Genomic DNA, 12,737 nt, shown 5'->3' with positions numbered 1-12,737 from the left:
TCACGGCCACAGATGGCGTACCTTCAATCTTTTCTTGAATGACGTGGATCTTTTCCATCAACCGACTCCCGAGCGACAAGTTGTCATTGACCGCCTCCCGGTCACGTGACGCACTCGCAGCCTAGGGGCGCGGCACATCAAACATTCGAACTCGTTTATTTACCGAATGTTCCCGGGATGGTCACGTACCTGATCTATCAATGCGCCGATGTCAGATGTTAGGTGCATCGACTCTTCTTCTACACTGGAGACGACCGTCTCCAAAGTAGGGCGTTCCGGAAACATCAGCTGACAGACAGAGCGCTTCAATCCACACACTGCTCGTAGAAAAAAGTACATGTGCTTTCAGCTGAACTCTACCTTCATGTCCCTGGTTTTCTTGTTGAGCGCTACCAGTTGGCGGTAGGGCGCCATGGCAACAACGCTGATGTTGAAGGCCCGCCAGCGCCGGTGGATTCCCTCCAAGTCGTCCAGCAGAGCACCGGCGCAATCGTCGTCACACGCTAGACCCCGACGACACCGGCCAATTAAAGCATCGTTTTGTCATTTTTTGGGGAGGAACAGAGCACACTCACACACGCATTGGCTTTCCTCCAAGACGTGGCGCTCATCACACTCCTCGCACGTGGAACCTCGGAACCCGGGTTTGCACTGGCACCCGCCCGTCAGCGTGTCGCACGGCGCGTGCAGGGAGCCCCGCTCGCTGCAGCCGCACGGGGTGCACTTCCCCCCTGGCAATGAGGAGTTACCGTAGTAACCCGGAGAACACCTGCAAGATGTTGACAGAGACGCGTATATCGGACCTGTTGGGGGGCCTTACGCTCTCAACGCGTCAACACGTACCGCTCGCAGTAGCGCCCCTCGTATCCCGTTTGACAGGAAGTGCAGCGAAAGTCTCCAAGCGTTCCCTCCGACACGCACGTCGGACTGAAACTAGAAACGTGCGTGCGTGCGTGCGCACGTATTCAAAAAACATGACCACAAGCCATAAAGAATGGAATATTTGCTTGATATTTCAACGAGTAATGACACCGAGGCGCAGCAAAACCTGTTGTCCCGTAGAGGGCACGCACACGGCGAGCAGTCGCTAACAGAGCCGCTGACGTTCCCGTAATAACCCGGAGCGCACAGATCACAGTTGGGCCCGCCGGTGTGATGTCGGCAATCCTGCGTGACAAATACGCCACCGTCTCGCCCTTGCTTTCTGGCCGGCCGTTCGGACCGGTGCCGCGCCCCCTCACCTGGCAGTGCCCGCTCTCCACGTGGCAGCTGGCGCTGTGGTTGTTGCAGCGACACGCCACGCACGGACGTAGGAAAGCAGACTTCCGGGCCTGAGGCGACAACTCTGACAGCGGCTGGCGGAAGAAACCCGGCGCGCATTCCTACAGGCGAGCCGAAGTTAAGAGATTCTCCGCCGTTACCTCGGTGACGCCTGAAAATCTACGCTTTACCTGACAGGACAGACCGGCGTAACCCGACGGACAGAAGCACGACTCGATCCGTCGGGCCGCGCTCGTCTCGGCCCGGTCGGCTTCCTGTTCGTCTTGCGCCGTCTCCATGGAGATGTTAGAAATCCTTGAAAGGATGACGAGACGTCTCCGTCAAAACGGCCGATCGGGAGCGGTTCCCTGACGCTCACCTGCTCTGCCGCAGTCCCGTCCCGTACGAAGCCTTCACCATGACGTACCGCAAGTCGCCGAGAACCGACAGGAAGTCGCTGTGACTTACCGCCTTCTCCGACACCGAGTTAAAATATTTCCACTTGTGCTGTTGCGCGCGCGCACACACACACACACACACACACACGGTAATCATGCGATCTAGCGGTCTTCAAAGAAGTAGGAGCCCCGCAGTACCTCGGTCAGCTTGATGTCATGCCGAGTCCTGACGCCGTTATCGGGGGCGACCGTATCGGTGTAGATGACCAGCTTCCTTAAGGCTCCGCCCCTCATCAGCACTTGCGGCTCTTGATTGGCAAAACCTTCGGCGTCGTCCGCGTAATAGGTCACCACGTAGGACAGTACGCCGCCGTAAGACAGGAGCTAAATACAAACGTGAGACTTACACACAACTTGGACTACACTATTTTTTTGGGTAATTCTCAACATTGTGTTGTGATTTAGTGGTGTGTCTTGGAATGGACGGTTTGTATCTGCCCGATCATCGCGTGCGGTCCGACGGCAGATATCGTCGGGAGGCAGGACAATCCGTCATGGCGACCGAGGCGCTTAGTAACATAATTGTGACGGTTGAGCTCGGATCAAGGCACTCGCTATAAACAAGGTGGGAAAATGGGAACACGTGTAGACCATTGTGGACGTCATCACTCGCAGGGGGGAAAAAAACCGAAAGCGAGAGAAAGCACACACCGGTCACGAAGTCACACTACTGCTCAGGACCTGTCACACTATGAGACACAACAAGCAGAAATTCTGACAAGCCAGACCTGCAACGTGGTCGCGAAGCGTCGTAGACGCCAGATCGCCGGATACGTCCCCTACCCCACTTTAAAATCTCATCCACAAGAGTCAACGAGCTAAAATGGTGTAGTGTTGAGTCAGGCGTTAGCGTGAAATCTTGCACATCACGTGGAACCCAAAGCGCATAAATGTCAGCGTGCTCGAGGAGGCAAACATTGGCAGCATTGGCACCAAACATCCACTCAGATGGATCGGGCATGTTGACCATATGCCAGACACGTGTCTACCCAAACGGGTCCTTTATTTTAGAGCTGCTGACTGGCCAGAGAGCTCCTGGAGGTCAAAAGAAGCTCTACAAGGACATCGTAAGAAACCGCCTCAAGCAGTTCAATACCAATAGCGCTTGCTGGGAAGATCTTGCCCCAAATAGGTCTGCATGGAGGGAGCCACACTCCACGAACTCAATCTCCGCCGGGCTGCCACAGTCAAGTGACGGCACAGAAAGGAGAGAAAAACTACCACCCATGAGGGCACACCACATTCCGCCCCCAGTATGCCCACACTGTACAAAAGCCTGTGGTTCCAGAATTTTCAGCCACCTGAAGACCTACAAATATCCCTCCCACGCCAGGAGGACTATCGTACTCGATTATGACTGATCGCCAATGATGAGCTGAAAGTGACATGAGGACCAGTACCTGCTGGCCTTCGAACTCGGGGGGCAGTCTCCAGTAGAGGGGCCCGCCCGGACCGCTGGTGTTGAGCTGCCTGGTGTCCAGCAGCGTGTCGCCACCCTGCCGGTAGACTCCAGATGTCACGGCCTCCAGGTTAGACTGGCTGACCATCGGCAGGAGAACGGGAGAACGGGTAGATGAGATCTACGAAAGAGTAACCCGTGAGCGTCTCCTCCTTCGCCGATTCGACCACGGCGGCCGTCGCGCGACGAGAGGCCCCCCGTACGAGAGCTCTGACGAGGCCGGCGCGCTCCTCGCATTCCCGACTGACTCCGGAACAGTAGCACGGAGAGCAGCCGTCCGGGTTGTCCGAGGACAGGGCGAAGAAACCCCGAACGCATTCCTCGCAGCGCCGCCCTGACACGGCCGCCTGCGAACACGAGCGCGGGATACTTGCCTTCGGATGCGTTGCGTGCAACCCGGCGGACATTCGCCTTACCTTGCACACGCACTCCCCGGCCCGTCGGCAGTCGCACGTTCCGAGCGTTCGGTTGCACCATTCTTCTCGCGTCCCCGCTACGTCGCAGCCGCACGGCGAACACGACGGGTAACCGTAGTGGCCCGGAGCGCACAGGTCGCATCGCCTGCCGGAGAAGCCCTCTCTGCACGGACACTGGCCATTGGCCAGATCGCACTGAGAGGCAGAGCTTCCTTCTGCACTGCAGTCACAAGGCTGAAAATGACGCTGAGGTTTAGGGTGTGTCCCGTCTAGTTTGTGTTCTGATTTTAACAGCATACCTTGCAACCAGCAATAGGACAGTGACCCCAATATCCCGCCCGGCACGTGTCGCAGGTGTCTCCCTCCGTGTGGGGGGGACAGATGCACTCCCCAGTTTGGTGGTGACAATTCCCACCTGTGCGGTTGCAGTCGCACGCTACGAAAAGCAGAACAACGCAGGACGGGGTGTCAAATAATGGTCGAAATATCGGGCCGATATACATTCACTGTTTGTCTTTCTCACGAAGGTCGACCGATTGGTCGACTGGCCATTGCTTGAAAAAAAACAACAACAACAACAAGAACAAAAGTCTGTTTTAGACTTCAGCAATTGGCAATTTTTTTTCAATTGGTATCGGCCGTTGAAAAATCCGATATCGGTCGACCTCTAGCAACTGGAAACGGCACAGTCCTTGACGTCGCGGTTACCTGTGCAGCCGTCTGCACGGAAACCAAAGTATCCGCGGCCGCAGCGGTCGCATTTCTCTCCGTCCACGCCCTCCGCGCATCGGCAGCGTCCGTCGTCGTCGCATGTCTCCTCCAGAGATCCCGACGGGTCGCAATCGCAGGCCGCGCAGCCCGAGGCGCTCCGCAATCCGAAGAAGCCCAGCTGAAGCCGAACACCGGTCGTTACTTGGATTTTTCGAAAACGGCGAGACCGAGAACGTCCGCAAACCTGGCAGCGGTCGCACGCCCGTCCCGTCACGTTATCTCGACACGCGCATTGACCCGACGTGACGTCGCAGATGCTCGACAGAGATCCGTTGATGTCACACTCGCATTCTATCAAAAAAGGAATGGGTGAAATATGAAAATATTCAAACGCAAACTTTTAGTTTACAAACTCTTCACGAAAACACGAGGCTCTCGGGGGCTGTTTTTGACATACGTTCACTTTGGGCGTAAAAGAGGCTTCAGACAAAAGCGACTGCACATAAAGAGGCCAAAGATCATTTGTAATCTGGATTTGGAAAGCTCAACATTCCTCTGGGAGAGAAGAGAGGGGGGAAAAAAAAGAAAATTGGGGTGGGTGCGCGCGCGCGCGCGTCACCTCGGCAGTTCTTTAGGTGCACGGCATCTCCGAAGAAACCGGCAGCGCAGATCTCGCAGCGCCTCCCGGCCGTGTTGCGAAGACAAAGTAGACACTCCCCGCTCGCGGCGTCGCAATGCCCCTCGTCTTCGGCGTTCACGTTGCCATTACATTGGCAGCGTACGCAAGTCCCGCCCACTACTTGCGGGTTACCGTAGAAACCGCCGGAGCACCTAGCGAGACAAACGGCGTCACGAGAGTTCCGCTTGAGCCGCGACGGACGCTCCCTCACTTCTGGCACTTGCTGCCGGTGTATCCTTCCTGACACTGGTCACACGTCACCGTTCCAAAGGAGTCCAGCACGCACGTGGGACTGAAACTGAAGCACGAGAGCGCGCCTTAGTTTTGCCGTTCTTTCAGATGACGAGTGACGGAGCCACCCACCTGTTGGACGGCTCCGTCAGAGGACACGCGCAACGCCGACAGTCGTCCTCCGTGCCCTCGGTGGCGTCGCCGTAGAAACCGGGGAGACACTGTTCGCAATGCGGGCCGGTGGTGTGATGGCCGCAACCCTGACGGGTGGACGACAACTTGCAAACAAGTCTCACGTTTTGAGTCCCCACTTCATATGACTCACATTGCTTGCACACTCACGTAACCCAATCACACCCCTATCCAACCTATCCTCTCTCCCCTTATCCTTTGGTTTGCAGGTGTCCCCCTCACGTGGTGTACACCCTCTGGTAAGAATAGTCAAAGGGCAATAGAACCGCTGCTTGCTTTATGTAGCATACAGTGGGGCAAATAAGTATTTAGTCAAAATTGTTCTCCCACTTGAAAAGATTAGAGAGACCTGTCATTGTCAACATGGGTGAACCTCCACCATGAGAGACAGAATGAGGGGGAAAAAAAACAGAAAACCACATTGTTTGTTTTGAAAAAATTTATTTGCAAATCATGGTGGAAAATAAGTATTTGGTCAATACCAAAAGTTCATCTCAATACTTTGTTATGTACCCTTTGTTGCAATAATGGAGGCCAAACGTTTTCTGTAACTTTTCACACACTGTTGCTGCTATTTTGGCCCATTCCTCCATACAGATCTCCTCTAGAGCAGTGATGTTTTGGGGCTGTCGTTGGGCAACGCGGACTTTCAACTCCCTCCACAGATTTGCTATGGGGTTGAGACCTGGAGACCGACTAGGCCATTCCAGGACCTTGAAAGGCTTCTTACCAAGCCACTCCTTTGTTGCCCTGACTGCTTGTTTGGGATCATTGTCATGCTGAAAGACCCAGCCACGTCTCAATGCCCTTGCTGACGGAAGGAGATTTTCACTCGAAATCTCTCGATACATGGCTCCATTCATTCTTTCCTTTACACGGATCAGTCGTCCTGGTCTCTTTGCAGAAAAACAGCCCCAAAGCGTGACGTTTCCACCCCCATGCTTCACAGTGGGTATGGTGCAATTCAGTGTTCTTTTTCTTCCAAACAAGAGAACCTGCATTTCTACCAAAAAGTTGTATTTTGGTTTCATCTGACCATAACACATTCTCCCAGTCCTCTTCTGGATCATCCAAATGCTCTCTAGCGAACCGCAGACGGGCCTGGACGTGTACTTTCTTCAGCAGGGGGACACGTCGGGCAGTGCAGGATTTGAGTCCCTGGCGGCGCATTGTGTTACTGATACTAGTCTTTGTTACTGTGGTCCCAGCTCTCTGTAGGTCATTCACTAGGTCCCTCCCCCGTGTGGTTCTGGGAATTTTGCTCACCGTTCTTGTTATCATTTGGACGCCACGGGGTGAGATCTTGCACGGAGCCCCAGATCGAGGGAGATTATCAGTGGTCTTTTATGTCTTCCATTTTCTAATAATTGCTCCCACAGTTGATTTCTTTACACTAAGCGTTTTACCTATTGCAGATTCAGTCTTTCCAGCCTGGTGCAGGTCTACAATTTTGTCTGTCTCTGGTGTCCTTCGACAGCTCTTTGGTCTTGGCAATCGTGGAGTTTGGAGTGTGACTGATGGAGGTTGTGGACAGGTGTCTTTTATAACGATAATGAGTTAAAACAGGTGCCATTAATACAGGTAACGAGTAGAGCCTCGTCAGACCTCGTTAGAAGTTAGACCTCTTTGACAGCCAGAAATCTTGCATGTTTGTAGGCGACCAAATACTTGTTTTCCACTCTAATTTGGAAATTCTTTAAAAATCAAACAATGTTATTTTCTGTTTTTTTTTTTTCCCCCCACATTCTGTCTCTCATGGTTGAGGTTTACCCATGTTGATAATTACAGGCCTCTCTAATCTTTTCAAGTAGGAGACTTGGCACAATTGGTGGTTGATTTGCCCCACTGTATGTATTAACGATCTATTGTTTTTTTTCTCGAAAGCTAGTCTCATCTTTGACGTCTTCTGGATTTCTGTACAGCAAATTTGATAAATCGCACGCAATACAACTCACCAGACAAACGCCGTTGACGTCACACTCGGAAGCGTGGTCGTGGCATTCGCACTGCATGCAATTTCCTCCGAACAAAACTCCGCCGAGCCTGTAAAAACCTGGGAGGCATGACTACGTAGAGTCATAGAATATACAGAAAGAGAGTCATTAAGTGGAGACTGTCGAGATATCCGTCCATTTGAAGCGGGAAGTGGCAAATAATGAAAACATCGTTGAATATGGTCAGAAAGACAAGTAGCTTCAATTCTGCCTGCATTTTGTTACATATCTTGGCTTTAACACTAGATGGAGCTTGAACAGTGGCTTTCCATTCGCTCCAGGGGTCAAAACCTGACATGTTGAGATCTTTTAGTATTTCCTAAATCAACAGTTGTAATCTATTTGAACGGGGAATGCTGGCATCCAGTTTTACAGCCATTGACGGCGATAGTCCATTTTGACCCCATTCAAATTGGATGGGATGTCGATCAATGGCAGCCAATCTTTTTGAGCCCATTCCAATCAAAAAGAAAGCGGAAGGGTTTCAAGTTGGCCCTTTGATTTGTCAGAAAGTGGCCCCCAGAAGAAAAAGTTTGGAAAGAAAGTGATGAGCTCACCTCACACGAAGTACCGCCGTAACCCCAGGGACATTGGCAGGTCTCCACGGCGACCGCCCGGACGCCGGAAGCGGCCCGGGAGTCGGCCACGTCCAGGGACACCGAGACGAGGCTGCCGGAAAGCTTTAAATCGTCAGTCGCGGATCAGAAAAGCGCATCTGACCGCATCCTCGCTCACCTCACGGCTTCGCCGGCGGAGGCGTTCGCGTGAACTTTGATCTTCAGGGAGGTCACCTCAGCGAGGACGGACAACAGGTCGTCACGGCTAACTGCCGCGCCCGTTTGTTCCTCTACAAAATGGCGCGGGAGCATTTCGACGGCTACGGAGCGCCGGGCCGACGGCGAGAGAAGGAGCGCGCGAAGCGCCGAGAGGCGGAGCGTTCGCCCGTCGCCCTGCGGAGAAGTGCGCGATCACCCCCCTTTCCGCGCTTCGCTCGGACGGACCACGCCGGCTACCTGAATGATGACGTCGGTGTGGACGGGGACAAAATGTTGCTTGTCGTCCAGTGAGCCTCGGTACGCTAGCGAATAGTTCAGAAGGCCGCCGTAGGACGAAAGCTGAAAAGAGACAGGGATTGACGCCGGGGACGGACGGACGGACGCCGTCCATCGCCTACCTTGTTGCCTAGGAAAGCGTCGGCCGCTTCCCACGACAGCTCATGTTCTTGACGGCGTCCGACCGAGGAGGCGTCGCCAGACGCCGGAAGCTCATTGGCCGGGGTGGAAGGACGGAGTCTAGCGTTTGTGGAAACCAACTGCGACAAATGGACATCGGCGCGCGTCTCGACATCACTTCCATCGCTCGATCAGCGCCCAGTTAAATAAAATGCAGCTTCCCCATCAAGATAAAATGTTTCTTTTTTACTGTCCTATGTATTATTTTCCTGTGACAACCTAAAAGTAAAGAAGTCTCCGTTTTGCTGATCATGGAGATTCTGCTTAGAGAAGGTTCAAATAGTTGTATTTCTGTTTCAATGTATAAATGAATCATTAACGGTATATTTCTTCAATACTGAATGTAAAAAACTAATAGAAATCACTGTCAAAGCACAACTTTGACCATATTTTCCAGAGCTCAAGTGCATTCTGGGAAAAGTATTTCTTTTAAGATTGCAGCAAATGATTGAAAAGAAAGCAGAATACACCCCCAGTACAGTACGGTGGCTCTAACGCATTTGAATGTCATTTTTGGAAGGATTTGGTTGACTACCAATCAGAAATGACAGCTCCTGCGTTTTGGGGCGCTAAAATGCTAGTTCAATAATGAAGCTGAACTTTAAGACATACAAGTTTAACAGTTAAAAGCCGTTCAAAGGGTTCCTTTTAAAAGCAGGCCAAATTTGATCGACCCGCCCCAATTGTTACCTGCGCGGTGGACCACGCGGAGCTTTCGCAAACGTCGGACACGCCGAAGCAGAAGCAGTCGGTGCAGCCCAGCGGATCGGCGGCCCGCAGGTTGTAGAATCCGGCTTTGCACAGGTCGCAGTGCACCCCCATCACGTTGGCCTGGGAAGAGTTCAAACTAGCATCCCGTCTAGACGGGAGGATTCTTTCGGCGGGACTTACTTTGCAAACGCAGTCCTCGCACGGGTCGCCGTTGACGCTGCCGGCCAGGTCGCACTCGCAGCGAACGCAAAGAGGAAAATCTCGGAATCCAAAAGCGCAACGGTCGCACCGGCGTCCGGCGAAGCCCTTTTTACACGCGCACTGACCCGCGTTCGTGCCTGCCACGCACGCACGCACACACACACACACACACACACACACACACCGTCGGTCGTAATAAGGCGTAGGACGACCCGGCACATAAAGCCAAGTCCAAAGTCACCTGGCAAAGCGTCGTCTCTCATGCAAACGGGAGACTCTGCGCCCCTCGGATGGCAACCGCACTCCACGCACGGCGACTCGTCATGGGGAGAAACCTGCCGACGTGTGCGTTATCGCTTCCGCTGCGGGTGAGTTGCGTGGGCGCGCGTTACCCGCTCAGGTCGGTAGAAACCCTCGGCGCAGGTCTCGCAGTTGATTCCGGCCGTGTTCTGCTGACAATCGATACAGACTCCGCCTCCGCGGCGATCGCCGCGAACGTCCAGGCTCAGTCCGAGATCGGCGACCGTTTGATTGTAGAAACAGTCGCTCGCTTTCTTGTGACAGTTGCATTCTGACAGGCACGCCAAGAGATTTCCGCCGTCGGCGCGAGAGAAACCGGACCCGTTTCGTCGATGCCCGACTTACTTTCGCACGTGTTTCCCTCTGAGATGGTTCCCGGTTGCCACGGCAGCTGCCGGTAGCCGGGACAACAGTGGTCGCAGCTGCTTCCGCATGTGTTGTGTTCACATACGCACTGTAGTTTCTACACACGCACTTCAAGTTAAAAAGCGCGGAACGGGTACAAATCAGAGTACGGCGTTACCTTGCTAATGGGGTCTAGCGGACAGCTTCGCGCGTGACCATAGCAGATGCACATCCCTCCCACAGAAATATCTTTGATGGAGTAATAATACTGGAAAGAGCAAACAACGTTTATTTTTGGTCCCGGTCGACAATCGAGACCAAAAGGCCACACCTACCCGACGGGTTACGATGGGGTCGATGTCTCGAGGGTCGCGCGCGCTCAGAGTCATGAGGTCGGCATTGAGCGTACGGATACGCTGTAACCGGAGTCGGATGAAACGGGCCGAGGTGAAGTTCAAGAGTTCGGAAGTCAAATCGTCCGCGCCGGGTCGACTGTTGATTAGCGACGTGTGGATCTGCGATAAGAGACGCGTGAGAAGGCGACCGGAACCGACCGGCCGATCCAACTCACCTCTCCGTGCTCCAGAGGCTCCAGCCTGGAATAGTAGGACGTGCAGATGACCTCCGTGTCGCTTTTGTAGGTCGGGGGTCCCAGTCTGGGCGCGACGTTGTAGCGAGACAAGCACTCGGAGTCGCTGATGGCGTAAAACTGCCACGGTCGGAAGGTCACGCCGTCCACGGAACGCTCCAGAATCCAGTTACCTGCGACAAAGAATCCGATCACATCTCCGATCGAGCTCGGTCTGACAGATTCTGCCGAGAATCGAGAGCGCGCGCTGACCCGGTCGAGGAGAGTTTGCCGCCTTGATAATGATGTAGGCCACTTGAAAGATCTGAAAGAAGAGACGGACGGGCCTTACCGACAGCACGACGCGCCACCTCGCGCCTTCGCCCGTTCTCCGAACGTCACCTGTTTCAGATCCAGCGTGACGGTAACCCAATGGAAGCGCCGGCCGTTTTTGATGCTCGGACTCTGCCACCATCGGTTGGTTCCGTCGATAGCGTTTGTGATGGGATGGCGTTCTGGACAACAACCACATTTTCTCATTCCCTTCTAACCCTACGCAGTCTGGTTTTTGGACCGAGAAGAAAAGTCTTTCGTGGCGGCCAGACGGTCCTCGAAAGACCATCCTTTTTAACTTTGTACCTTTGGATAGAATGGAGTTGGCGTCACATTTGGGACAGTGAGGGTTCTTGATTAAGCGTCCGGGAACGTGTTCCACCAATTTGCAGTAAACCTCTGCTTCCGGGTCTCCGCATGTGGCGTTGCTGCTAATGTCTGCGTTACTGGCCAAGTTCAAAATGGCTGGGAACAGACCTGCAAACACATCACTTGTGCTAGATTTCAAACGTTTTGGGACTCGATTTCAGCAAAGTGGCTTAGTTTTTAGCGAGTATTTAGTTGACAGTGATCACACAGACGTGATATAGACTCAATGAAAAAAAGCCTTTTCCCAGGGTCAACACTTTTGTGGGCGCAGCTGCAAAGGTGTGATAGTTTCAAGTGGGTGGTCTGTGTCCCACGCACACAAAGTTGCATTGAGGAGCCCGGGGGTCCGGTGGGCCCTTTTGTCATGTGCGGGCGGGGGAGGTGTGTGATTGTTAACACTAATTACTAAGCGCACACAGAGGTAGTTTCTTTCTTTCCCCGCCGGTCACAAATTGTCTCAGTTGGAGAGAAAAAGCTTGAAGATGGGAGAAGCCATCTTTTACGCCTAGGCAACCAATTATCTTAGGAAGCCACTTCCTGTTGCGTGTCGCACGTGTGAACCTTCAGCACCAAAGCATTTGCCGCTTCTGGTTTGGATGCGGCCTTTTTTCATGACTCAGGACAAGAAGTGACTTTCCACCCACTCAACTGAAGAAAAGGCCGGATGATAGCAGGCAAATGTTTGACCTCTCTTTCTGCACGTGTCCTTCTTGTGAGCGCAAGGTGTTGCGTGAGAACACGTCTGCCAGACTAAACACCGATCTTTGTCAAGGACGCGCTTGTCCTCGACGAACTGTTTTTGCGAAATCCGGCCGACATTCCCGAAAGCGCGCGGTACGACGAATCGATCGATGAACGAAGAAGATGAACCCTATTTTATGATTCTGACATATAAAAGTGTGTTTCTTCACAGTGCGGTTTCTGCGGAGGACGGACCGCAACGGGGATGGCCCGACGCCATTCCGTTCATCTCTCTGGGTCCGACTTTTAGAATAGCAATTCAAAGTAGTTTGCAAGAGGCGAGGCCTCACGCGGGCGAACCCGGCCGGGCGTGCTGTCCGATATTTGCGGACGGATGGTATTTGCGCGACCGCGAGGCGGAGTCTCACCTCTCTGCTGGGAGGCCGTCGGTCCCGTCGGCAAAAGCAAGAGCAGGAGAAGGCACTTCATGGCGGAAAAAGCGGGCCGATGGAATGCGCTGCACGCCGCGCCGGCCGGCCCCACTTGAAGAATGTGTCCCTGCATCCCAATGCCATTTCATTCATTCTCTTCTCTAAA

At 53.4% G+C, this 12,737-nt stretch overlaps 1 protein-coding gene across 1 annotated transcript in view; it reads right to left on the bottom strand.

The window, feature by feature from the left end:
• The window catches only part of lama1 (laminin, alpha 1), a 21,010-nt gene extending 8,273 nt beyond the window's left edge, over positions 1–12,737 (bottom strand). The window contains 36 exon segments of the mRNA XM_057823878.1: positions 22–121; positions 190–288; positions 361–503; positions 576–769; positions 844–933; positions 1,049–1,167; positions 1,242–1,382; positions 1,452–1,575; positions 1,640–1,767; positions 1,857–2,042; positions 3,119–3,298; positions 3,381–3,524; positions 3,594–3,827; positions 3,893–4,029; positions 4,302–4,482; positions 4,549–4,655; positions 4,924–5,135; positions 5,195–5,281; positions 5,347–5,474; positions 7,362–7,472; positions 7,958–8,069; positions 8,136–8,350; positions 8,414–8,515; positions 8,575–8,712; positions 9,323–9,463; positions 9,524–9,681; positions 9,786–9,879; positions 9,937–10,115; positions 10,190–10,307; positions 10,368–10,457; positions 10,525–10,704; positions 10,761–10,951; positions 11,031–11,082; positions 11,160–11,272; positions 11,397–11,567; positions 12,569–12,737. Coding sequence (XP_057679861.1) covers positions 22–121; positions 190–288; positions 361–503; positions 576–769; positions 844–933; positions 1,049–1,167; positions 1,242–1,382; positions 1,452–1,575; positions 1,640–1,767; positions 1,857–2,042; positions 3,119–3,298; positions 3,381–3,524; positions 3,594–3,827; positions 3,893–4,029; positions 4,302–4,482; positions 4,549–4,655; positions 4,924–5,135; positions 5,195–5,281; positions 5,347–5,474; positions 7,362–7,472; positions 7,958–8,069; positions 8,136–8,350; positions 8,414–8,515; positions 8,575–8,712; positions 9,323–9,463; positions 9,524–9,681; positions 9,786–9,879; positions 9,937–10,115; positions 10,190–10,307; positions 10,368–10,457; positions 10,525–10,704; positions 10,761–10,951; positions 11,031–11,082; positions 11,160–11,272; positions 11,397–11,567; positions 12,569–12,704 — 5,035 coding nt within the window. The 5' untranslated portion in view covers positions 12,705–12,737.

The sequence above is a fragment of the Corythoichthys intestinalis genome, chromosome 20, assembly GCF_030265065.1.
Source record: "Corythoichthys intestinalis isolate RoL2023-P3 chromosome 20, ASM3026506v1, whole genome shotgun sequence".
Taxonomy (NCBI): Eukaryota; Metazoa; Chordata; class Actinopteri; order Syngnathiformes; family Syngnathidae; genus Corythoichthys; species Corythoichthys intestinalis.
The sequence above is the reverse complement of the archived record's forward strand: the minus strand, read 5'-3'. Positions and strand labels throughout refer to the sequence as shown.